At 55.7% G+C, this 26,147-nt stretch overlaps 1 protein-coding gene across 3 annotated transcripts in view; it reads right to left on the bottom strand.

Moving 5' to 3' along the window:
* Positions 1-23,317, bottom strand: part of MXD4 (MAX dimerization protein 4) — a 55,099-nt gene extending 31,782 nt beyond the window's left edge. The window contains exons 1-2 of one of the 3 annotated variants that reach the window (XM_029063121.2): positions 23,026-23,317; positions 20,903-21,002 (exon numbers count right to left, since the gene is read on the bottom strand). In XM_029063121.2, coding sequence (XP_028918954.1) covers positions 20,903-21,002; positions 23,026-23,089 — 164 coding nt within the window. In that variant the 5' untranslated portion in view covers positions 23,090-23,317. Of the gene's footprint in view, positions 1-15,079; positions 15,394-20,902; positions 21,003-23,025 lie in introns of those variants that run through there. The other 2 variants (XM_029063119.2, XM_029063118.1) reach the window with 2 other exon arrangements.
* Between the last annotated feature and the right edge of the window lie 2,830 nt (positions 23,318-26,147).

The raw sequence follows: 26,147 nt of genomic DNA, 5'->3' as shown, positions 1-26,147 counted from the left end.
TGTCCCTGGCCCGCTGGGTGACCTCAGACAAGCGGCATGACCTCTCAGTTTCCCCACCTGTCAAAACTGGGGCCCAGATCCCTGCTTTTCCTCCTTCAGATGGTGAGCCCCGGGTCGGCCTGGGACCGTCTTCGAGCTGACGTTCCGAGATCCGACCCAGGACTCAGCACAATGTAGGTGTGGAATCAATGCCACGACTAACACGAGAGCCCCTGGAATTAGGAGTGGGGAGGACAGGTCTACCTGAAGGGGACAGATCCACCTGAAGGGAACAGGTCCAACTGAAGGCACCCCCTCCAGCCAAAGGAGGGATGGGCAGGCTCTCACTGCACTCCGCAAAAGACCAGCCAAAGGAATAATAATAAAAGATATTATTATTGTTATGGTATTTGTTAAGCACTTACTAGAGAAGCAGCATGGCTCAGTGGAAAGAGCCCAGGCTTGGGAGGCAGAGGTCATGGGTTCTAATCCCGGATCTGCCGCCTGTCAGCTGTGTGACTTTGGGCAAGTCACTTCACTTCTCGGTGCCTCGGTTACCTCGTCTGTAAAATGGGGATGAAGACTGTGAGCCCCACGTGGGACAACCTGATAATGTTGTATTTCCCCCAGAGCTTAGAACAGTGCTTCGCACATAGTAAGCATTTAACAAATTCCAGCATTATTATTATTAAAATAGGGGTGAAGACTGTGAGCCTCATGTGGGACAACCTGATTACCCTGTATCTACCCCGGTGCTCGGCACATAGTAAGCGCTTAATAAGTACCAACATTATTATTATGTGCCAAGCACTGTTCCAAGCACTGGGGTGGATACAAGGGAATCAGGTTGTCCCACGGGGGGCTCACAGTCTTTATCCCCATTTTTCAGATGAGGTAACTGAGGCATAGAGAAGTGAAGCCCAAGGTCGCAAAGCAGACAAGTGGTGGAGCTGGGATTTGAACTCACGTCCTCTGACTCCCAAGTCCGTGGTCTTGCCACTAGGCCAGGCTCGCTTGGTGAGCTGCCATATGGCTGCCTCCACAGGCTTCAGGCTCCCCCCGGCCCCCTCCGTGCCTGTTTCTGTCTCTCTGTCCCCCGCTTCCCTCTCCCTGTCTCTGTCTCCATCTCTGTCTCTGTCTGTCTCTCCGTCAGCAGGTGTCCCGCCTCGGGAATAAGATGATGGTGGTCCGGCCCTAACCCTGACCGCGGAGCCCGCCCGCCCTGGGCCGGAGAGCAGGAGCCGGCGGGGACTACGAGGTAGAAGAGGAAGAGGAGAAAGAGCAGGCGGAAGAGGAGGAAAAGGAGGGGAAGCAGCATGGCCTAATAATAATCAACTGTATATATTTTCATTACCCTATTCATTTTGTTAATGAAATGTACATCGCCTCGATTCTATTTAGTTGCCATTGTTTTTATTAGATGTTCTTCCCCTCGACTCTATTTACTGCCATTGTTCTCGTCCGTCCGTCTCCCCCGATCAGACCGTAAGCCCGTCAAACGGCAGGGACCGTCTCTATCTGTTGCCGACTTGTTCAATCCAAGCGCTTAGTACAGTGCTCTGCACATAGTAAGCGCTCAATACTATTGAATGAATGAATAATAATAACCGTAGTATTTGTTAAGCGCCTACTATGCACCAGGCACTGCACCTTAAGCACTGGGGTAGATACAAGGTAATGGGGTTGGACACAGTCTCTGTCCCGCATGGGGCTCACAGTCTTAATCCCCATTTGACAGATGAAGGAACTGAGGCCCAGAGAAGTGAAGTGATTTGCCCAAGGTCACACAGCTGACGAGTGGCGGAGCCGGGATTAGAACCCAGGTCCTTCTGACTCCCAGGCCCGGGCTCTAGCCACTAGGCCACGCTAGTGGATAGAGCACTTTAAGCTCGTTGTGGGCAGGGAATGTGCCTGCTCTATCGTTCTCTCCCAAGTGCTTAGTACAGTGCTCTGCACTCAATAAATACGATTGACTGACTGACAACTCTGCCACTTGTCTCCCGTTCATTCAATAGTATTTATTGAGCGCTATGTGCAGAGCACTGGACTAAGCGCTTGGAATGGACAATTCGGCAACAGATAGAGACGATCCCTGCCCAGTGATGGGCTTACAGTCTAGTCGCGTGACCTGGGGCAAGTTGCTTAACTTTTCTGGGCCTCAGTTCCCTCATCTGTTAAATGGGAATTAAGACCACATGGGCCAGGGGCTGTGTCCAACCTCATTAGCTTGTATCTACCCCAGCGCTTAGAACGGTGCTTGACACACAGCGCTTAACCAATACCATCAAAATACCACCACCAACAAATACCACCAACAAAAACTCCTCACTCTAGGCTTCGAGGCTCTACATCACCTCGCCCCCTCCTACCTCTCCTCCCTTCTCTCTTTCCACCGCCCACCCCGCAAGCCCCGCTCCTCCGCCGCCCGCCTCCTCGCCGTCCCCCGGTGTCGGCCGTCCCGCCGTCGACCCCCGGGCCGCGTCCTCCCGCGGTCCCGGAACGCCCTCCCTCCTCACCTCCGCCAAACTCATTCTCTTCCCCTCTTCGAATCCCTACTTAAAGCTCACCTCCTCCAAGAGGCCTTCCCAGACTGAGCTCCCCTTTTCCCTCTGCTCCCTCTACCCCCCCTTCACCTCTCCAAAGCTAAACCCTCTTCTCCCCCCTTTCCCTCTCCTCCCCCTCTCCCGTCCCATCCCTTCAGCACTGTATTCATCCGCTCGACTGTATATATCTTGATCACCCTATTTATTTTGTTTATTAAGATGTACATCACCCTGATTCTATTTATTTGCCATCGGTTTTTACGAGATGGTCTTCCCCTTGACTCTATTTATTGCCATTGTTCTCGCCCGCCCGTCTCCCCCGATTAGACCGTAAGCCCATCAAAGGGCAGGGACCGTCTCTATCTGTTGCCGGTTTGTCCATTCCAAGCGCTTAGTCCAGTGCTCTGCACCTAGTAAGCGCTCAATAAATACTACTGAATGAATGAATCAATCAGTCAATATTATTAGGAGGAGGAAGAGAGCACCCAGGAGCAGGTCTCTTGGGAAAGTCGGACGCCCAAGGGGGCTGGGTATTTGGCCCCAACTGGATGAACTTGCTCAGCAGACAGGGGGTGCACTAATCATAATAGTAATAATCATGGTATTTTTTTTAAGTGCTTACTATGAGCACCGGTGTGAATACAAGATAATATGGCCGGACACAGTCCTTGTCCCCTGTGGAGTTCACACTCTAAGTAGGAGGAAGAATGGATATTTAATCCCCATTTTACGGATGAGGAAACTGAGTCAAAGAGAAGTGAAGTGATTTGCCCGAGGGCACATAACAGGCAACAGGCAGAGCAAGGATTAGAACTCAAAGCACGACCTCAAAAGTCAGAGGTCATGGGTTCGAATCCCAGCCCTGCCACTTGTCAGCTGTGTGACTGTGGGCGAGTCACTTCACTTCTCTGTGCCTCAGTTCCCTCATCTGTAAAATGGGGATTAACTGTGAGCCTCACGTGGGACAACCTGAGTACCCTGTATCTACTCCAGTGCTTAAAACAGGGCTCCGCACATAGTAAGCGCTTAACAGATACCAACGTTATTATTATTAAAAGCAGCATGACCTACTGGAAAGAGCACGGGTCTTGGTGTCAGAGGACCTGGGTTCTAATCCTGGCACCGCCACTAGTCCGATTTGGGACGTTGGGCAAGTCGCTTCATTTCTTTGAGCTTCCGTTCCCCTACCTGTAAAATGGAGATTAAGATTGTGGCCCCATGTGGGACATGGACTGTGAACAACCCGATCATTTCGTAGGCTTAGTGGATAGAGCTTGGGCCTGGGAGTCCGAAGGTCATGGGTTCTAATCCCGGCTCCGCCACCTGTCTGCTGTGTGACCTTGGGCAATTCACTTCACTTCTCTGGGCCTCAGTTCTCTCATCTGTAAAATGGGGATGAAGACTGTGAGCCTCATATGGGACAAGGACTGTCTCCAACCTGATTAACTTGTATTTACCCCAGAGCTTAGAACAGTCCCTGGCATTCACTCAATCATATTTATTGAGCGCTTACTGTGTGCAGAGCACTGGACTAAGCGCTTGGAATGGACAATTCGGCAACAGATAGAGACAATCCTTGCCCAACAATGGGCTCACAGTTTAAACGGGGGAGACACAAAACAAAACACCATCAAAACAGATGAATAGAATCATAGATTATATACACATCATTAATAAAATAGAGAAATAAATAATATCTACAAATATACACAAGATCATAAGTGTTTAACAATTACCGTCATTATGATTTACCCCAGTGCTTAGTACAGCACCTAGCGCAAAGTATGCACTTAAGTAACATTGAAAAAAAAAAGGTCCTCTGATTGCCAGGTCTGTGCTCTTTCCACTACATCTCAATGAGGACAGCAGTGGTTAAGCATCAATTAATTAATCCACCAATGGTGTTTTTGGAGAATTTCCCCTAGGCAGAGCTCTGAACTAAGCACTTAAGAGAGCACCATTCAACAGAGATGGTGGTTCTGTTCCCTACCCTCAAGGAGCTTACAGTCTCGTGAGGAAAATCCACATTAAAGAAAATTACAGGCAGGGAAACCGGCAGAGTATAAGAAAATGACCGTTAAGTGCTCCGGTATCAACGTGCTTAGGCATATAATAATGATAATAATGTTGCTATCTGTTAAGTGCTTTACTATGTGCTGAGCACTGTTCTAAGTGCTGGGGCCAGATGGTGAACAGGTTGTCCCATGTGGGGCTCACAGTCTAAATCCCCATTTTCCAGATGAAGTCACTGAGCCACAGAGAATAACAATAATAATAATAATTACGGCATTTAAGCATTTACTATGTGCAGAGCACTGTTCTAAGCGCTGGGATAGATACAGGATACTCAGATCGTCCCACGTGGGGCTCAGGTTTTTTAATCCCCATATTTGCAGATGAGGGAATTGAGGCCCAGAGAAGTTAAGTGACTTGCCCAACGTCAAGAAGCTGACAAGTGGTGGAGGCGGGATTAGAACCCACAACCTCTGACTCCCAAGCCCGTCTCGTGCCACTAAGCCAGGCTGTTTCTCAATATCTGGGCTAGTAAGCTCGTTGCGGTCAGGGACTGTGCCTGTCTACTGCTCTACGGTACTCTCCCAATTGATCAGTACGGTGCTCTGCACACGGTTAGCGCTCAATAAATACGCCTGAAAAAAATGACTCCGTAGAGATCGCGGGTCAGCACCCTCTTGCCTGGGCTAGTCTGGGCTCCAGATCGATAACAGGTCGCCCCTTACTAGTCTGGGCTCCAGATAAATAATAATAATTAATAATTAACAGATTAATAATAATAATTAACAGGTCGGCCCTACTTGTCTGGGCTAGTCTGGACTCTGGACAGATTAATAATAATAATGATGGTATTTGCTAAGCGCTTATAATGTGCCAAGCACTGTTCTAAGCGCTGGGGGGCAGTACTAGGAGATCAGGTTGTCCCATGTGGGGCTCACGGTCTTCATCCCCATTTTACAGATGAAGTCACCGAGGCCCAGAGAATAATAATAATGTTGGTATTTGTTAGGCGTCTACTATGTGCCAGAGACTGTTCTAAGCACGGCGGGGGGTGGGGGGTTACAAGGAGATCAGGTTGTCCCACGTGGGGCTCAGGGTCTTCAGCCCCATTTTACAGATGAGGTCACTGAGGCCCAGAGAATATTAATAATGTTGGTATTTGTTAGGCGTTTACTATGTGCCAGACACTGTTCTAAGCACTGGGGGGGTTACAAGGAGATCAGGTTGTCCCACGTGGGGCTCACGGTCTTCATCCCCATTTTACACATGAAGTCACTGAGGCACAGAGAATAATAATAATGTTGGTATTTGTTTGGTGCTTACTATGTGCCAAACACCGTTCTAAGCGCTGGGGGGGGGGGAGGTAGAAGGAGATCAGGTTGTCCCACGTGGGGCTCACGGTCTTCATCCCCATTTTCCAGATGAGGGTGTTCAGCACCCACCTGTCCGGGCTAGTCTGGGCTCCAAACTGATTGTGGGCCGCCCCCCTCGTGTCTGGGCTAGTCTGGGCTTCGGGCCAATCACAGGTCAACCTTTACTCATTCGGGCTAGCCTGGGCACCGGACAGATATTAATAATAATAATGATGATGATGATGACACTTGTTAAGCGCCTACTATGTGCCAAGCACTGTTCTAAGCACTGGGGGAGATACAAGGTCATCAGGGTTGTCCTATGTGGGGCTCACAGCCTTAGTCTCCATTTCACAGATGAGGTCACCGAGGCACAGAGAAGTTAGGCGACTTGCCCAACATCACACAGCTGACCAGTAAGATAATAATAATGATGATGGCATTTGTTAAGCGCTTACTATGTGCAAAGCACTGTTCTGAGCGCTGGAGTAGATAGAAGGTAAGCAGGTCATCCCACGTGGGGCTCACAGTCTTCATTCTCATTTTACAGATGAGGTCACTGAGGCTCAGAGAAGTGAAGTGACTTGCCCGAAGTCACACAGCTGACAAGTGGCGGAGTCGGGATTAGAATCCGTGACCTCTGACTCCCAAACCCGGGCTCTTTGAGAAGCAGCGTGGCTCAGTGGAAAGAGCCCGGGCTTGGGAGTCAGACGTCACGGGTTCTAATCCCGACTCCGCCACTTGTCAGCTGGGTGACTGTGGGCAAGTCACTTCATTTCGCGGTGCCTCAGTTACCTCATCTGTCAAAAGGGGATGAAGACTGTGAGCCTCACGTGGGACAACCTGATGACCCTGTATCTACTCCAGCGCTTAGAACAGTGCTCTGCACATAGTAAGCGCTTAACAAATACCAACATTATTATTATTAGTCTGGGCCCCAGACAGATCGTAGGAAAACTGTCACTCGTCCAGGCTAGTCTGGGCCCCAGACAGATGACGGGGCAGCGCCCACTCATCTGGGCCGGTCTGGGCTCCGGACAGTCGCCGGTCAGCGCCCAATCGTCCGGGCTGGTCTGGGTTCGAACGGATCGATCACAGGTCTGGCCTCTGGACCCCACTGTTATGTTTGACAAAGGGAATCCTGCTGCCAACAACGTGGGAACACCACACACACATACACACACAACTCTCGCCTCCCACCCCTCTCCACTCTTCCCAAACCTTTTATTCATAATAATAATAATAATAATGTTGGTATTTGTTCAGCGCCTACTATGTGCCGAGCACTGTTTTAAGCGCTGGGGTAGACACAGGGGAATCAGGATGTCCCACGTGGGGCTCACAGTCTTCATCCCCATTTTACAGATGAGGTAACTGAGGCCCAGAGAAGTGAAGTGACTCGCCCACAGTCACACAGCTGACAAGTGGCAGAGCTGGGATTCGAACTCACGACCTCTGACTCCAAAGCCTGTGCTGTTTCCACTGAGCCACGCTGCTTCTCGCTTTTCCTTTTTGGGGAGTTCTCTTCCCACACAAACACACGCGTCCACGCACACCCGTTTCCACGCACACAGGTTCCCGTAGGAGCTGCACAGATCTGGCCTCCACCGGCCGCAGGTCGTCAGGAGGGTCGCGGCCGCTGCCGCCGTTCCATCAACCCATCAATCGCATCGATCAATCTGCGCAGGGCGCTAAGCACTTGGGAGACCGTAAGCCCATCGATGGGCAGGGATTGTCTCTATCTGTTGCCGAACTGTCCATTCCAAGTGCTTAGTACAGTGCTCTGCACAGAGTAAGCGCTCAATAAGTACTACTGAATGAATGGAGAGGCCCGCCCTCAGGGAGCGGGACCTAGCGGACCGAACTCGGGTCTGGGAGTCAGGGGCCCTAGATTCTGATCCTGGCTGCGCCACTTGCCCGCTCCGTGACCTTGGGCAAGCCATTTCACATCTCTGTGCCTCAATTTCCTCACCTGTGAAATGGGGATCGAATAGCTATTCTCCTTCCATGTGGGCCGGGGGACTATGTCCAACCTGATTCGTTTTATTCATTCATTCATTCAATAGCATTTATTCGATAGTATTTCATTCAATAGTATTTACTGAACACTTACTCTGTGCGGAGCACTGTACTAAGTGCTGGGAATGGACAATTCGGCAACAGATACAGTCCCTGCCCATTGACGGGCTCATACTCTAATCGGGGGAGACAGACGGACAAAAACGAGACAACTTAATCACGATGAAGAGAATGAAGGGGATGGACACCTCATTAACAAAATAAATAGGGTCATAAATAAGATATACAAATGAGGAGAGTGCCGAGGGGAAGGGAGAGGGGGAGGAGCAGGGGGAAAGGGGGCTTAGCTGAGGGGAGGTGAAGGGGGAGCAGAGAGGGAGCAGAGGGAGCAGAGGGAAAAGGGGAAGCTCAGTGTGGGAAGGCCTCTTGGAGGAGGTGAGCTCTCAGTAGGGCTTTGAAGAGGGGAAGAAAGTTAGTTTATAATAATGTAATAATAATGTCGGTATTTGTTAAGCGCTTACTATGTGCAGAGCACTGTTCTAAGCGCTGGGGTAGACACAGGGGAATCAGGTTGTCCCACGTGGGGCTCACAGTCTTAATCCCCATTTTACAGATGAGGTCACCGAGGCCCAGAGAAGTGAAGTGACCCTCCCACGGTCACAGGGCTGACAAGTGGCAGAGCTGGGATTCGAACTCATGACTTCTGACTCCAAAGCCCGGGCTCTTTCCACTGAGCCACGCTGCTTCTCATGTTGCTTCTCTGAGTTTATCCCCTCTGGCGCACAGAACAGGGCTCGACACAGAGTTAGTACTTAACAAATGCCATTATTTATTATTTTTGTTGTTCTTAGGATCAATTTTAAGGAGCCTCAGACCGGTGCAGTGATTGCGGCTAGGGCTGCTGGACCCTGAGAACCTTTCCCGTGTAGCCACGGTGCCCGGCTCCATTTACGTTCTCATTTTCTGAATTTGCTTTTGCCTTCTGTTGCTTGAGTGTTTTTAGGATTTCACCTCCCCTGACGTGTCTGTCACCAGTCCCCTCTCTCTCCACACCAAGCCCAAGAGCGGGAGCCCCTTGAGGGGACCGGGGTCGACATCCCACCTCTGTCCCAGCTCCCAGCGTTTAGCTCAGCGCTGGCCCCCCGCAGGTGCCAGTAAGAACGATTCCGCCGGTGCAGACTGAACCCGAAACCCCGGATAAGCAGAGAAGCAGTGTGGTTCAGTGGCAAGAGCCCAGGCTTGGGGGTCAGAGGTCATGGGTTCGAATCCCGGCCCTGCCACTCGTCAGCTGTGTGACTGTGGGCAGGTTACTTCACTTCTCTGGGCCTCAGTTCCCTCATCTGTAAAATGGGGATGAAGATTGTGAGCAATCACGACCTGATGACCCTGTATCTCCCCCAGCGCTTAGAACAGTGCTCTGCACACAGTAAGCGCTTAACAAATGCCAACATTATTATTATAAGTACCGGAAACAGAGTCCAATTTCCTTCCTGCCTCAGGGCCCAGCGCTCAGCACGGTGTTGACAGGCAGCGGGGGCCCCCTGAACCGGAGCCCCTGGAGAGCGCTGCCCCCGGGGAACCATTTCACGTTGCAGGTTGCCGAACCCGAGGGGGCGACTGAGCCCTGAAGGTGGCTTTAGCCCGGCTGCCCCGGAATGGTGCCCCCCCAAACCCTCCACCCCCAAACCCTCTGCCCCTTCTCTCCCCCAGGCCAGGAACCGGCAACAGCGTCTGAGCGGTCGGTGTCCCGAAGCGAGGGTTCCCCCACCCCCGGCCCACGTTTGCTCAGCTCCAGGTCACTACAGCTGCAGCCCCGCTCCCCGACTGACCCCTACGTGCCCCCACCTACCTCCCTAACACACACACATACACAAACACACACAAATAAACCTACACAAACACACACACACACACACACACACACGTGTGAACCTCCGCCCTCCTCTTCACTCCCCTCCCCCATCCACCTCTCCCCTCCGTGGTCATTTTGGTTCGGCACCGGCCCCAACCCCCCATCCCGAGGGCCCCTCATTCCCAGGGGAGATGGACTGGGATCAGGAAGATCGCCATTCCCACCTGCTACGACGACACTTTCCTCACAGGAGATGGAGCCGGAAAGCCCAGGGATGGGCTGGGATCAGGAAGATCACCATTCCCACCTGCTCCGATGGCACTTTCCTCAGTGGAGATGGAGCCGGGAAGCCCAGGGATGGACGGATCAGGAAGACCACCATTCCCACCTGCTCCGACGGCACTTTCCTCACAGGAGATGGAGCCGGGAAGCCCAGGGACGGACTGGGATCAGGAAGATCGCCATTCCCACCTGCTCCGACGGCACCTTCCTCACAGGAGATGGAGCCGGGAAGCCCAGGGACGGACTGGGATCAGGAAGATCGCCATTCCCACCTGCTCCGACGGCACCTTCCTCACTGGAGATGGAGCCGGGAAGCCCAGGGTCCCCAGGTCGGAAGGGACCCCCACCCGCCAGCCCCCTCCCCGGACAGCGAACGCCCCGGGCCCTCGCTCGGACTGGGGCCTGGGGACGGAGCCCGACGCCTCAGAGAATGGGAACTCTAGCCTGTTGACTGTGAGTTCTCTGTGAGCTCCGTTCTACCGTCCTCTCCCAAGCGCTTAGCACAGTGCTCTGCACACAGTCAGCCCTCAATAAATACGACGGACTGACGGGTCGCTTCCCTGCGGCAGGCGGGCCTCCGGCCCATTTCTCCAAGGGCAGCGGCGGGTCAGTCCTGCTCCGCCACCACAACATCCCCTCCCTCCCCGGCAGCCCCCACCAGCGCAGACCTTCCCCACAGCCCCCGGCCCCCGAACCCACAACGCCGTTTCCTGGAGAAATCACAAGTGGCTGGGGTGGAGAACACATCCACTTCTCTTCAGCTCAGGTGGCCAAAAGGTCAGCTGACATCCCCCTGCCTCCAAAATAACTCCTTCGCCCGTCGGACTCGCACAGAGCCCTCTTGGGGCTGCCTCAGTGTCCCCAAATGGAGGATTCTACCGGATAATAATAGTAACGTTGGTATTTGTTAAGCACTTACTACGTGCAGAGCACTGTTCTAAGCGCCGGGGGAGATACAGGGTCATCAGGTGGTCCCACATGAGGCTCCCAGTCTTCATCCCCATTTTACAGATGAGGGAACTGAGGCCCAGAGAAGTGAAGTGGCTTGCCTACAGTCACCCAGCTGACAAGTGGCAGGGCCGGAATTCGAACCCATGACCTCTGACTCCCATGCCCGGGCTCTTTCCACTGAGCCCCGCTGCTTCTCAATCCTAATTAGAAATATGTATAAGTGCAGTGGGGCGGGAGGGGGGCGGGGCAATGGAGAGGGGAAGGGGAGCAGAGGGAAAGGGGGGCCGAGTTGGGATCGTCCACCCTCGTCGGCTGCAAAGTGGCTCCAACCCTCCGCGAGTTTAAGGGTGCCGGCCCCTCCGGCCCCTCCGGCGAGAAGCCCCGCGCCCCGCCGGGCGAGACCGGCCGGGCCTGGGGTGAGAGCGGCCCTCCCTCGCACTCGTTACCCATCTTTCCCCTCCCTTCTGAAAACAGAAACCTGCCTCGCTATCGGCGCGAGGCCATCCCTTCCAACAGGAAACAGACTACCCACCGCAATTATCTTCAAGCTTCAGAGGATCCGTGCTCACCAAACCTCAATTTTCAGACCTCTCGACTCCTCCCCGCAGCGGCCAGACATCTGGTTTAGTAAGCCTACGTCTCCTCTTACGTCGGAGCGAAAACCTCCCTCAAAGGCAGCCCGTCGGATTTATTGAGCTCTCACCGCGCGCAGAGCACCGGACTGAGCGCTTGGGAGGAGACGACGGACACGCGCCCTGCCCACGTCGAGCTTACAGTCTAGAGGGGGAGACAGACATTAATAGAAATAAATAAATTGCAGATACGGACATACGGAGAGCTCCGGCCGCTCAGAGCCTCCCAAGGAACAACTTCGGTTAATAATGATGATAATAATTGTGGTATTTGTTAAGCGCTTACAGGGTGTCCCAGGGAGCCGCTCGGGGTGTCCCTGAGCCGCCCAGGGAATGACTTCAGCTAATAATAATAATAACTCTGGTATTTGTTAAGCGCTTACTGTGCTTACACTGCTGGGGATGATACAATATAATCTGGTCAGACCACATAGGGCTCATAATCTAAGCAGGAGGAAGAGAAAGTACTGAATCCCCATTTTCCAGATGAGAGAACTGAGGACCACAGTGAGTTGCCCAAGGTCACGAAGCAGATAAGTGGCAGATCCGGGATTAGAACCCAGGTCCGCTGGCTCCCAGGCCCGGGCTCTTTCCACTAGGCCTCGCTGCTCTAATGTAAAAAATAAAAATAAAATAAAATAAATGGTGGTATTTGTTAAGCGCTTACTATGCAAAGCACTGTTCTAAGCACTGTTCTAAGGTGATCAGGTAGTCCCACGTGGGGCTCACACTTTTAATCCCCCATTTTCCAGATGAGGTAACTGAGGCACAGAGAAGTGAAGTGACTTGCCCAAAGTCACACAGCTGGCAGGCGGCAGAGCCAGGATTAGAACTCACGACCTCTGACTCCCGAGCCCGGGCTCTTTCCACTGAGCCACAGCAGCTCTTCTGTGTGACAGCTGGAAGCCGCTCTCTGCCTTGGGCTACTTACTTCTCTTCTCTATGCCTCAGTGACCTCACCTGTAAAATAATAATGTTGGTATTTGCTAAGCGCTTACTATGGGCCGAGCACTGTTCTAAGCGCTGGGGGAGATGCAGGGTCATCAGGTCGTCCCACGTGCGGCTCACAGTCTTAATCCCCATTTTACAGATGAGGGAACTGAGGCACAGAGAAGTTGGGATTGAGAGTCGGGAGCCCACGTGGGACAGGGACTGCGTCCCACCCGAGTTGCCTGGATCCACCCCAGCGCTTAGTACAGTGCCTGGCACGTAGTGACCACTTAAATACCAGCGTTATTATTATTATTACTATTGAATCCCCATTTTGTGGTTGAGGAAACTGAGGGCCAGAGAAGTCAAGTGAGTTGGTCAGGGTCACACAGCAGGCGAGTGACAGGGCCGGGATTAGAAGTCCGGTTCTCTGGCTCCCAGGTTTTTTTGGGGGGTATTTGTTAAGCGCTTACTATGTGTAGAGCACTGTTCTAAGCGCTGGGGGAGATACAGGGTCATCACGTTGTCCCACGTGAGGCTCACAGTCTTCATCCCCATTTTACAGATGATTAGAACCCTGGTCCTTCTGACTCCCAGGCCTGAGCTCTCTCCACCAGGCCTTGCCGCTTCTCCGAGAGAGACGCCTTGGTATTGGAAGAAGAGTCCACTGAGATGGAGAATTTCACCCGGTAGGGTACCTGTGGCCAATCTGTGGACCGGGTAAACGCCAGCGCAGCTTAGCCTGGGTGGTGTGGACATAATAATAATAATAATAATAATGATAATAATGTTGGCATTTGTTAAGCGCTTACTACGTGCCTAGCACTGTCCTAAGAGCTGGGGTAGATACAAGGTAATCAGGTCGTGCCATGTGGGGCTCACAGTCTCCATCCCCATTTTCCAGATGAGGTCCCTGAGGCCCAGAGAAGTGAAGTGACTTGCCCAAGGTCACACAGCAGACGAGTGGAAGAGCTGGAATAAGAACCCAGGTCCTTCTGACTCCCAGGCCCGACCTCTAACCACTAGGCCACACTGCTTCTCTGCTTGTGCTCTGACTGAATAAAAAAAATAATAATAATGAAAATGATGGCATTTTTAAGCGCTTACTATGCGCCAAGCACTGTTCTAAGCGCTGGGGGAGATACGAGGTCATCAGGTTCTCCCACATGTCTTTATCCCCATTTTCCAGATGAGGTCACTGAGGCCCAGAGAAGTGCAGCGGCTTGCCCAAAGTCACACAGCTGACAAGTGGAGGAGCGGGGATTAGAACCCATGACCTCTGACTCCCAAGCCCGGGCTCTTTCCACTGAGCCCCGCTGTGGGGAGAGACAGGAGGCAGGGAGGTCAGCAAGGAGGCTGATATAAACTGCGAAAGATTAAACAAAAATAATAATAATCGTGGTATTTGTTAGGCCCTTACTAAGTCCCAGGTACTGTAATAATAATAATAATGTTGGTATCGGTTAAGCGCTTACTATGTGCCGAGCACTGTTCTAAGCGCTGGGGGAGATACAGGGTCATCAGGTTGTCCCACGTGAGGCTCACGGTCTTCAGCCCCATTTTACAGATGCGGTAACTGAGGCATAGAGAAGTGAAGTGACTTGCCCACAGTCACACTGTAGTAGACACTGGGGTGGATACAAGCAAATCGGGTGGGACTCGGTCCCCGTCCCCCGTGGGGCTCACAGTCACCATCCCCGTTTTACAGATGAGGTCACTGAGGCCCAGGGAAGCGAAAAGACTCGTCCAAGGTCACCCGGCAGACGAGCGGCAGAGCCGGGATTTGAACCCCTGCCTGAGTGGGAGAGCCAGACCGGGCGGGGAAATCCTGTGGAGGCTACTGGGTCCTCACCCCCGGCACTCCCCACCCCCCACCAGCTCCGCGGGGAAGCGGCCCGGCTCCGTGGAAAGAGCCCGGGCTTGGGAGTCTGAGGTCGTGGGTTCTAATCCCCGCTGCTCCACGTGTCAGCTGTGTGACTTTAGGCAAGTCGCTTCACTTCTCTGGGCCTCAGTTCCCTCATCTGTCAAATGGGGATAAAGACATGTGGGACAACCTGACGACCTCGTATCTCCCCCAGCGCTTAGAACAGTGCTTGGCACATAGTAAGCGCTTAAAAATGCCATCATTTTCATTATCATTATTTTTCATTCAGTCAGAGCACAAGCAGAGAAGCAGTGTGGCCTAGTGGACAGAGGACGGGCCTGGGAGTCAGAAGCCCCTGGGGTCTTATTCCAGCTCTTCCACTCGTCTGCGGTGTGACCTTGGGCAAGTCGCTTCGCTGCTCCGTGCCTCAGTTGACCTCATCTGTCAAACGGGGATGAAGACTGTGGCCCCCACGTGGGACGACCTGATGACCTCGTGTCTACCCCAGCGCTTAGAACGGTGCTCGGCCCGTAGCGAGCGCTCGACAGATACCTTCAATATGACTATTATCATTCCCTCTCCCGGCTCCCGCCAACGCTGCAGGGGGCCAACTGTCGAAGCCGCCTCATTCATTCATTCAGTCGTATTTATTGAGCGCTTACCGTGTGCGGAGCACTGGACCGGGCCTCCCGCAGCTGCTGTCTCCGTCCCCCCGTGACTGGCCGCCCCCTGCCAGGCCCAGGTGACGGGTTTCATCCCACCCACGCAGGATTTCCTCTGCGACCCGGCAGAGATTTTTTTTTTTCTTCCCCAACTCACTCCCCCGTTTCACGGGGTGCCGGAGCTTGGGGCCCACGGGGTCGTTCGCTGATCCGATCGTATTCCTCGAGCGCCCACCGTGTGCAGAGCGCTGTCCCGAGCGCTCGGAGGGTAGAGTCCGGCAACGAACGGAGACAAACATCCGCCGTGCGGTGGAAAAAAAGAGAGCGTCATGTGACGAGCATCAGATTGCAACACTGGAGTGGGGAGCGATTCCGGAACGCCCGGCGTTAAACCAGTGGAAAGAATCCACTGGGCGGCCCGGAATCTGGAACAGATAAACCTCTTTAACGCCGCTGCACCGGAGGGGTCTCCCGAACCCGTTCCGAAAAGCGGCTGGGGAAGCGGGGTCCGGCCGGGATCCGAGCGAGGTCCGCGGCCTTCCCGGGGCTCGGGCCCGCCGGCGTTGGGAGCTCCCGGGGAGGTGGGAAGACGATAATAATGTTGGTATTCGTCAAGCGCTTACTCTGTGCCGAGCACTGTTCTCAGCGCTGGGGGAGATACAGGGTCATCGGGTTGTCCCACGTGAGGCTCACAGTCTTCACCCCCATTTTCCAGACGAGGGAACTGAGGCCCAGAGAAGTGAAGTGACTCGCCCACAGTCACACAGCTGACGGGTGGAAGAGCCGTGATTCGAATTCATGTCCTCTGACTCCCAAGCCCGTGCTCTTTCCACTGAGCCACACTGCTTCTCTCCCCCGGACTGGGGGAAGAGCCCGCGACCGAACCCAGACGACCCTCTGATTCCTGACCACTCGTCTTGAAAATCATCATAATAATAATAATGTTGCTATTTGTTAAGCGCTTACTCTATGCCAAGCACTGTTCTAAGCGCTCGGGGAGATACAGGGTCAGCGGGTTGTCCCACGTGAGGCTCTCGGTCTTCATCCCCATTTTACAGATGAGGGAACTGAGGCACAAAGAAGTGAAGTGACTTGCCTACAGTCACACAATGGACAAGTGGCAGAGCTGGGATTCGAACCCACGACCTCTGACTCCCAAGCCCGGGCTCTCTCCACCGAGCCACACCGCTTCTCCAAATCATCCCTCCCGAGAGATAATAATAATAATGTAGGTATTTGTTAAGCGCTTACTATGTGCCGAGCACTGTTCTAAGCGCTGGGGGAGATACGGGGTCATCGGGTTGTCCCACGGGAGGCTCACAGTTAATCCCCATTTGACAGATGAGGTCACTGAGGCCCAGAGAAGCGAAGTGACTCGCCCACGTTCACACAGCTGCCAAGTGGCGGAGCCGGGATTCGAACCCACGACGGCTGACTCCCAAGCCCGGGCTCTTTCCACTGAGCCACGCGGCTTCTCTAATGAGATTAATGAGAAGGTCACAAAGACGCCCGACCGTAAGCTCGTGGTGGGCAGGGCGCGTCTCTACCGTCGCCGTCACGGCGGACACTCCCCCAGTACCGCGTTCCGCACGCGGGAAGCGCTCAATAAGTACCACCGATCGATCCCAAGGAGCCGAGGCCGCAGTTCTCCGGCGTGGGCCAACGGGAGCCGCAAGTCCTCCAAAGCGGGCGGGAACGGGAAGGGGGACCTCGATCCCCGTTCCCCAATTCACCGGCATTTCCGGCCCCCGAGCGGGCCGAGTCTGGAGGATTTATGGAGGGAAAAAAGGGAAAAAGTGGCCGACTTTAGGTTTTAACCCCACACCCACGTGGCCCGCGTGGCCCGGGGCGGGGGTAGGAAGGCTTCTCTCCGCCGCGTCCCGGTTTCCGTGCGGGCCTCCGAGGAGCTCCGAGGGCCGGGAAGAGGCCGGCCCGTTCCCGGCTCCTTTAAAAAAAAACAAACCCTCCGCACGCACGTACGCAGCAGCCCTCCGGACCTCGCTCTGCCCGGCCGGGGAAACGTAGCGGCCCGGGGCGTGCGCGGCCCGACCCTCCTCACCCCCCGGCCGGGCCCGGGACCCCTCCCGGGGGTCTGGCGTAGGTAATCATGTTGGTGTTTGTTAAGCGCCTACTACACTGCACCGTTCTAAGCGCCGGGGGAGATCCAGGGTCATCAGGTTGTCCCGCGGGAGGCTCCCGGTCTTCATCCCCATTTGACAGATGAGGGAACTGAGGCCCAGAGAGTGACTTGCCCACAGTCCCCCAGCTGACAAGCGGCGGAGGCGGGATTTGAACCCGTGACCTCTGACTCCCAAGTCGCGCTGCTTCTCGAAGGTCAACGAGAGGATTGGATCCGGGCGGAGGGGGTGGGAGTGGGCATCGGACCCAACCTCGGGGCTGCGCCGTCAGCACGGCGGGTGGCCCCGCCGCCCGCTCTGGCTTCCCTGGCCTCCCGGGCTTGGGAGTCAGAGGTCACGGGTTCGAATCCCGGCCCCGCCACTTGTCAGCTGGGTGACTTGGTGCAAGTCACTTCACTTCTCTGGGCCTCAGTGACCTCCTCTGGAAAAATGGCGATTAAAAAACGTGAGCCCCACGTGGGACAATCCGACTGCCCTGTATCTCCCCCGGCGCTTAGAACGGTGCTCTGCACATAGTAAGCGCTTAACAAATACCATAATAATAACACATAAGCGTGTGTTTGAGTGTGTGCGTGCCGGTATGTTTTGTTTTGCCGCCTGCCTCCCCCTTTTAGAGCGTGAGCCCGTCGTTGGGCAGGGATGGTCTCTATCTGTTGCCCAATTGTACTTTCCAAGCGCTTAGGACAGTGTTCCGCACCCAGTAAGCGCTCAATAAATACAACTGAATGAGTGAATAATAATAATAATGTTGGTATTTGTTAAGCGCCATGTGCCGAGCGCTGTTCTAAGTGCTGGGGCAATAATAATAATAATAACGTCGATATCTGTTAAGCGCTTACTCTGTGCCGAGCACCGTTCTAAGCGCTGGGGGAGATTCAGGGTCATCAGGTTGTCCCACGTGAGGCTCTCAGTCTTCAGCCCCATTTTCCAGATGCGGGAACTGAGGCCCAGAGAAGTGAAGTGACTTCCCCGCAGTCCCACAGCTCCCAAGTGGCAGAGTCGGGATTTGAACCCGTGACCTCCGACTCCCAAGCCCGGGCTCTTTCCACTGAGCCCCGCTGCTTCTCATGATGTGTGTGCTGGGGGCGAGGGCTGGTAAAATAAAAAAGCAAAGAGGTTGGGGAGGGAAGCAGCACAGCGGAGCGGATCCCTCATCGGTAAAATGGGGATTAAGAACTGTGAGCCCCACGTGGGACAAGCTGATCGCCTTGTATCTCCCCCAGCGCTCAGAACAGTGCTTGGCACATAGTAAGCGCTTAACAAATACCATGATGATGATGATGATGATGATGATTATTGAGCACGGACCTGGGAGTCAGAAGGTCATGGGTTCTAATCCTCACTCCGCCACTCGGGGAAGCAGCGTGGCTCATTGGAAAGAGCCCGGGCTTGGGAGTCAGAGGACGTGGGTTCTAATCCCGGCTCCGCCGCTTGCCTGCTGGGTGACTCTGGGCGAGTCGCTTCACTTCTCCGGGCCTCAATTACCTCATCTGGAAAACGGGGATCGAGACCGTGAGTCCCTCGCGGGACACCCGGGTTACCCTGTTTCTACCCCAGTGCACAATGCCGGCCACATAAATGCTTCACAAATACCGTAATTATTATTATTATCATCGCTCCCTCGGGTAGATCACTTCACTTCTCCGGGCCTCAGTCCCCTCATCTGGAAAACGGGGACCGAGACCGTGAACACCAGGCGGGACACCCGGGTCACCCTGCATCTACCCCGGTGCAAAATGCTTCACAGACACCGTAATTATTATCATCATCGATCCCTCGGGTAGATCACTTCACTTCTCCGGGCCTCAGTCCCCTCATCTGGAAAACGGGGACGGAGATCGTGAACACCAGGCGGGACACCCGGGTCACCCTGCATCTACCCCGGTGCAGAACGCCGGCCACGTGAACGCTTCACAGATACCGTAATTATCAGCAGCGTTATCCCCGACCCCCCGGGTAGATCACTTCACTTCTCCGGGCCTCAGTCCCCTCATCTGGAAAACGGGGACGGAGACCGGGAACACCGGGTGGGACGGGGATCGCGTCCAACCCCGTTATCCCGTCATCTAGCCCACGGCTCGGTCCGGCGCCCGGCCCACGGCAAGCGCCCGACAGGCGTCATCGTTATGACGGTCCGCCGCGGGACCTCGGGCAGGTCACTCGACTTCTCCGGGCCTCGGTTCCCTGGTCCGGAAAACGGGGAACGGGACCGCGAGGCCCCAGGCGGGACGGGGCCCGCGTCCGACCCCCGTCCGCTGGGATCCGGGACGGTGCCCGGCGGGGGGGGGAGCGCTCAACGGATAGCGGAACGGTTATTACTGAAGCGCGGGTCCCGGGGCTGGGCCTCCTCAGCCGGGAGGAGGCGAGGGGGACGAGGGGGACGAGGGGGACGGGGAGGAGAGTGCCCGCGGAGGACGAAAAGGAGGAGGAGGAGGAGGAGGAGGAGGAGGAGCGGAAGGAGGAGGAGGAGAGAAGGAAGGAGCAGGCAAGGAGCGCTGGGGAGATGGTGTACGCGTGGCAGCGTTTATACGAGAGATCGAAACGGCCCGGCCCGGCCCACCCGGGGCCTGGAAAAATGGCCATGCGGGGTGGGGGGCCTATGGGGCGACTTGTCCTCTCCCCCAGGACGGGACCGGCTCCTTTCCCTCTCCCTGCCTTCCTGCCCCGCGGCGCCCGGGACCAGGACCCGGCAGGCACCCCGGCCGCACACACCGCGCGCCACTCACCTCACCAACGCCCAGCACACACAACACTCACACCACGCACACACAACACAAACCGCCGGCCCGCGCCCCCCCCCCCCCCCCGGCACACACGCCGCACGCAGCACACCCAGCACACCCACGCCACCCACCGCACGCTACACAAACGCCCAGGACACACAACACTCACCCCCGCCCCCCCAGCACACACAAGCCCAACACCCAGCGCTCCCAAACCACCCACCGCACGCTACGCGAACACCCAGGACACACAACACTCCCCCCCCAGCACACACAAGCCCAACACCCAGCGCTCCCAAACCACCCACCGCACACTACATAAACGCCCAGCACACACAACACTCAACACTCACCCCCCCCAGCACACACAACACCCAGCGCTCCCATACCACCCACCGCACGCTACACAAACACCCAGGACACACACAACACTCCCCCCCCCCCCAGCACACAACACCAACCCCCAGCACTCCCAAACCACCCACCACACGCTACACGGACACCCAGCACACACGACACTCAGCCCCCCGGCACACACAACGCACACAACGCCAACACCCAGCACCCCCCAGCACCCCCACACTCCACAAACACCCAGCACACAGGACACTCCCACCCCCAGCACCCCCACACCACACCACACCATCACCCCGCACACCCATACCACCCAGCACACCCTCCACACACGACACAAACACCCAGCAGCCCCACACTACACCGCGCCGACGCCCATCCGACCCGCCAGACGCTACGCGGACACCCAGCGGGCCCACGCCGCCCAGCGCACACAAGACCCGCCCGACAGAAACACCCGGCGCACACGCAACGCGAAGGCCGCACACGCCGCCAACACCCGGCACGCCCGCACCGCCCACCCCGCACGGACACCACACGCGCAGACACACACGCAGGGACAGACGGACAGGGACGGCAGACGGCGTGGCTCAGGCTGGGGCCTTTACCTGTTATTCTGGGGTTTCCTGGCCAGGGTAGCTGCCTTTGTTTTCTTTCTGGAATAGTCAGTGTCGAAGGGCAGGACGGAGGCGTAGCCGTGCTCGGCTTCTGGGGGACAAAAGGCCCAGCGGTTAGGGACCCCTCGGGAGGAGGATGAGGATGGGGACGAAAAGGCGCGGTCCTTTCCCCCCTCTCCCCTTTTCCCCTCGCCACCCCCCACCTGCACCGTGGCAAAACACCAGGCCCCGCCGGACCTCATTTAAAGCCCCACGACAAAAACCCTCCTCCCCTTCCACCCGCAAAAAATCAAAAAACAAAACCAGAGCAAGTTGCGTCGCCCCCCCGACGGGAGGAAGTCCTGCCCCTGGATCAACATCTCCATCGTCCCATCCCCACTCGGGCCTCCCTCGCCCTCCCCGCGCCCGGGATACGGTGTGCGGGATTAGGGGCCGAAGAGGGGAGAGGAAAAATCGAGGCGGTGAACGGGATCGCGCCGAGGGATCGTCCCCTCGGCTCGGATCCACCCCCGGCGCTCAGTACGGTGCCCGGCACGAAGTAAGCGCTTCACAAAATACCATCGCTATTATTATAGTGGGCGCCTCGCAAAGGGCGGAATGAGGACGATGAGAGCGGGCGCTTCGCAAGTGGCAGAAGGGGGACGACGAGAGGAGGCGCTTCGCAAATAGCAGGATGGGGACGACGAGAGGAGGCGCTTCGCAAATAGAACGAGGACGATGAGAGGAGGCGCTTCGCAAATGGCAGGAGGAGGACGATTAGAGGAGGCGCTTCGCAAACAGAATGAGGACGATGAGAGGAGGCGCTTCGCAAATGGCAGAAGGAGGATGATGAGAGGAGGTGCTTCGCAAATGGCACAATGAGGATGGTTATTGTTATGGTGGGCCTTCGCAAATAGCAGAATGAGGATGATGAGGGCAGGCGCTTCGCAAGTAGCAGAAGGAGGGTGATTAGAGGAGGCGCTCTGCAAGTAGCAGAAGGAGGATGATTTTGAGGAGGTGCTTTACAAGTAGCAGAAGGAGGATGATTGAGAGGAGGCGCTTCGCAAGTAGCAGAAGGAGGATGATTGAGAGGAGGCGCTTCGCAAGTAGCAGAAGGAGGATTAGAGGAGGCTCTTTGCGAGAAGCAGGAGGATGATTGAGAGGAGGCGCTTCGCAAGTAGCAGAAGGAGGATTAGAGGAGGCTCTTTGCGAGAAGCAGGAGGATGATTGAGAGGAGGCGCTTCGCAAGTAGCAGGAGGAGGATTAGAGGAGGTTCTTTGCGAGAAGCAGGAGGATGATTGAGAGGAGGCGCTTCGCAAGTAGCAGGAGGAGGATTAGAGGAGGCTCTTTGCGAGAAGCAGGAGGATGATTGAGAGGAGGCGCTTCGCAAGTAGCAGGAGGAGGAGGAGAGGAGGCTCTCTGCAAGAAGCGGCATGAGGATGATTAGAGGAGGCGCTTCGCAAGTAGCAGGAGGAGGATTAGAGGAGGCGCTTCTCAAGTAGCAGGAGAAGGATGATTAGAGGAGGCGCTTCGCAAGTAACAGGAGGAGGATTAGAGCAGGCGCTTCGCAAGTAGCAGAAGGAGGATGATTAGAGCAGGCGCTTCGCAAGCAGGAGGATGATTAGAGGAGGCGCTTCTCGAGTAGCAGAAGGAGGATGATTAGAGGAGGCGCTTCGCAAAGAGCAGAAGGAGGATGATCGCGAGAAGCAAAGGCGACGGCGAGGCGGGGAGCGAGCACAACCCTACCAGGCTCCAAACTGGAACAGACACCACATTGTTAGAGACGAGGGAAGTGCAACGGACACCTCGGCCCTGCGAACACATTTCCTTCTGGGGCTTTGTTTTATTTGGGGAGGGGGGGAAGGGAGTGACATTATTTTCTTGCTCCCCCCCCCCCCTGGTCTGGGAGCTTTCTCCTTGTGCCACCAAATCTCCAACCTCCCCACTCCCGGCCAGGATCCTGGCGGGGGGGGGGGGATCCCCACCGGGGGGGGGGGATAAAATCAGGCTAATAATGCTACTAATCGATAAGGTGATCGATCAGCTAGGGAGGTCGAGGCCTCCTCCCCGCAAGCGTCGAGAGGGCGTCACAACAAAGAGAGGGGGAAGTGGCTGAGGGTCCCAGCGGCCAATACCTCGGTCTCTTCTCTCCAAGTATTCGGCGGCCTCCAGGAGGATCAGCAGAGAGTTCAACTCCATTATTGTGATGGTTGTTGGGAGGCCGGTTGTTGTTGTTGTTGTTGTTGTTGTTGTTGGGATGCTGGGGATGCTGCTGCTGCTGCTGCTGCTGCTGCTGCTGCTGCTGCTGCTGCTGCTGGTCCTTCGGGGGTCCCGACGCCCCCCGCTCCCGCCCCCTTAGCAACAGCAGGCGGCCGAGCAGGCAGCTGGGCCTCCCCGACCCTCCGGAGCCGCCTCCCCTCCCCGCCCTGCAGAGTGACACTCGGGCCCGACGGACGTCCGGCCCGGCCAATCGGCGCCCGGCGGGGGCGGGCCCCGCGCCCGGCCGCGTCCAACGGGCGGCGGCGACACGGCCCGGCCGGCCGGGCTCGCCTCTGTCGGCGCCGCCCATTGGCCGGCGCCCGGCCCCCCCCGTTTCCAAGGCGAAGCTTAGCAACAGCACGTGGCGGCCCGGCCCCCCGGCGCGCCCATTGGCCGGCTCCGTGCATCTTAAGTAGGCGGCGGGCGCCGATTGGCGGAGGGGCGGGTATGCAAAGGAGGCGGCGGACGGGGGACCAATGGCGGGGCCGCGTTGCTCTGGACCAATGGGAGAGGCCGAGCCGCCGCCGGCGTTGCCGAGAGGAAGGGAAGGGAAGGGAAGGCGAGGCCAGGCGGGGGGCGGGGGGCGGGGCGGCGGCCCGGACCAGCGCTTAGCCCAGTGTTTCGCACGCAGCTCGCACGCTCAGCACGTCCCCGGTGCCTGAAGCGGACGGCCTCTCTCTTGGGCCCCGGTGACCTCTCCCAACCCCTTAGGACAGTGTTCTGCACGTAGTAAGCGCTCAATACATAGGACTGAAAGGGACCGCGTCCCTTTCCGGTTAGGGTGACCTCTCCCAAGCGCTTAGGACAGTGTTCTGCACGTAGTAAGCGCTCAATACATAGGACTGAAAGGGACCGCGTCTCTTTCCGGTTAGGGTGACCTCTCCCAAGCGCTTAGGACAGTGTTCTGCACGTAGTAAGCGCTCAATACATAGGACTGAAAGGGACCGCGTCTCTTTCTGGTTAGGGTGAGCTCTCCCAAGCGTTTAGGACAGTGCTCCGCGCTCCGTAAGTGCTCAGTGAGTAGGACTGAAAGGGACCGCGTCTCTTTCCTGTTAGGGTGACCTCTCCCAAGCGCTTAGGACAGTGTTCTGCACGTAGTAAGCGCTCAATACATAGGACTGAAAGGGACCGCGTCTCTTTCCGGTTAGGGTGACCTCTCCCAAGCGCTTAGGACAGTGTTCTGCACGTAGTAAGCGCTCAATACATAGGACTGAAAGGGACCGCGTCTCTTTCTGGTTAGGGTGAGCTCTCCCAAGCGTTTAGGACAGTGCTCCGCGCTCCGTAAGTGCTCAGTGAGTAGGACTGAAAGGGACCGCGTCTCTTTCCTGTTAGGGTGACCTCTCCCAAGCGCTTAGGACAGTGTTCTGCACGTAGTAAGCGCTCAATACATAGGACTGAAAGGGACCGCGTCCCTTTCCGGTTAGGGTGACCTCTCCCAAGCGCTTAGGACAGTGTTCTGCACGTAGTAAGCGCTCAATACATAGGACTGAAAGGGACCGCGTCTCTTTCCGGTTAGGGTGACCTCTCCCAAGCGCTTAGGACAGTGTTCTGCACATAGTAAGCGCTCAATACATAGGACTGAAAGGGACCGCATCTCTTTCTGGTTAGGGTGAGCTCTCCCAAGCGTTTAGGACAGTGCTCCGCGCTCCGTAAGTGCTCAGTGAGTAGGACTGAAAGGGACCGCGTCTCTTTCCTGTTAGGGTGACCTCTCCCAAGCGCTTAGGACAGTGTTCTGCACGTAGTAAGCGCTCAATACATAGGACTGAAAGGGACCGCGTCTCTTTCTGGTTAGGGTGAGCTCTCCCAAGCGTTTAGGACAGTGCTCCGCGCTCCGTAAGTGCTCAGTGAGTAGGACTGAAAGGGACCGCGTCTCTTTCCTGTTAGGGTGACCTCTCCCAAGCGCTTAGGACAGTGTTCTGCACGTAGTAAGCGCTCAATACATAGGACTGAAAGGGACCGCGTCTCTTTCTGGTTAGGGTGACCTCTCCCAAGCGCTTAGGACAGTGCTCTGCACGCAGTAAGCGCTCAATAAATAGGATCGACTGAGAGGGATTGCGTCCCTTCATTATGGTGTTCTCTCCCAAGCGCTTAGGACAGTGCTCCGCGCGCAGCAACTGTTCAGCCAGTACCGACTGAAAGGGACTGCATCTGTTTAGGGTTAGGTGTCCTCTCCCAATCGCTTAGCACAGTGCTCTGCACACAGTGGCCGCTCAATAAATACTGATTGACCGAAAAGGAATGTGTCCGCTTATTGTCCGTTCATTGGCTCAGTCGTATTTATTGAGCGCCTACTGCGTGCGGAGCACTGTGCTCAGCGCTTGGGAGAGTACAAGCCAGCAGTGATAATGTTGGTATTTTGTCAAGCGCTTACTAGGTGCCGAGCACTGTTCTAAGCGCTGGGGGAGATCCAGGATCTGTTGCCGACTGGTTCATTCCAAGCGCTTAGTCCAGTGCTCGGCACCTAGTAAGCGCTCAATAAATACTATTGCATGAATTGAATGAATGAAAGGATCATCAGGTCGTCCCACGTGAGGCTCACAGTTAATCCCCATTTTACAGATGAGGGAACTGAGGCACAGAGAGGTGAAGTGACTTCATTCAATTCAATAGTATTTATTGAGCGCTTACGAGGTGCCAAGCACTGGACTAAGCGCTTGGAATGAACAAGTCGGCAACAGAGAGAGACGGTCACACAGTAACTGCTCAGTAGAGAAGCAGCGTGGCTCAGTGGAAAGAGCGTGGGCTTGGGAGCCAGAGGTGATGGGTTCGAATCCCGCCTCTGCCACTTGTCAGCTGGGTGACCGGGGGCGAGTCACTTCACTTCTCTGGGCCTCAGTTCCCTCATCTGGAAAATGGGAATTAACTGTGAGCCTCACGTGGGACCCCCCCGATGACCCTGTATCTACCCTAGCGCTTAGAACAGTGCTTGGCACCTAGTAAGCGCTTAACAAATCCCCACATTATTAAGTGGCGGAGGCGGGATTCGAACCCATGATCT

Source organism: Ornithorhynchus anatinus, chromosome 4, assembly GCF_004115215.2.
Source record: "Ornithorhynchus anatinus isolate Pmale09 chromosome 4, mOrnAna1.pri.v4, whole genome shotgun sequence".
In the NCBI taxonomy this organism is placed as follows: domain Eukaryota; kingdom Metazoa; phylum Chordata; class Mammalia; order Monotremata; family Ornithorhynchidae; genus Ornithorhynchus; species Ornithorhynchus anatinus.
The sequence above is the reverse complement of the archived record's forward strand: the minus strand, read 5'-3'. Positions and strand labels throughout refer to the sequence as shown.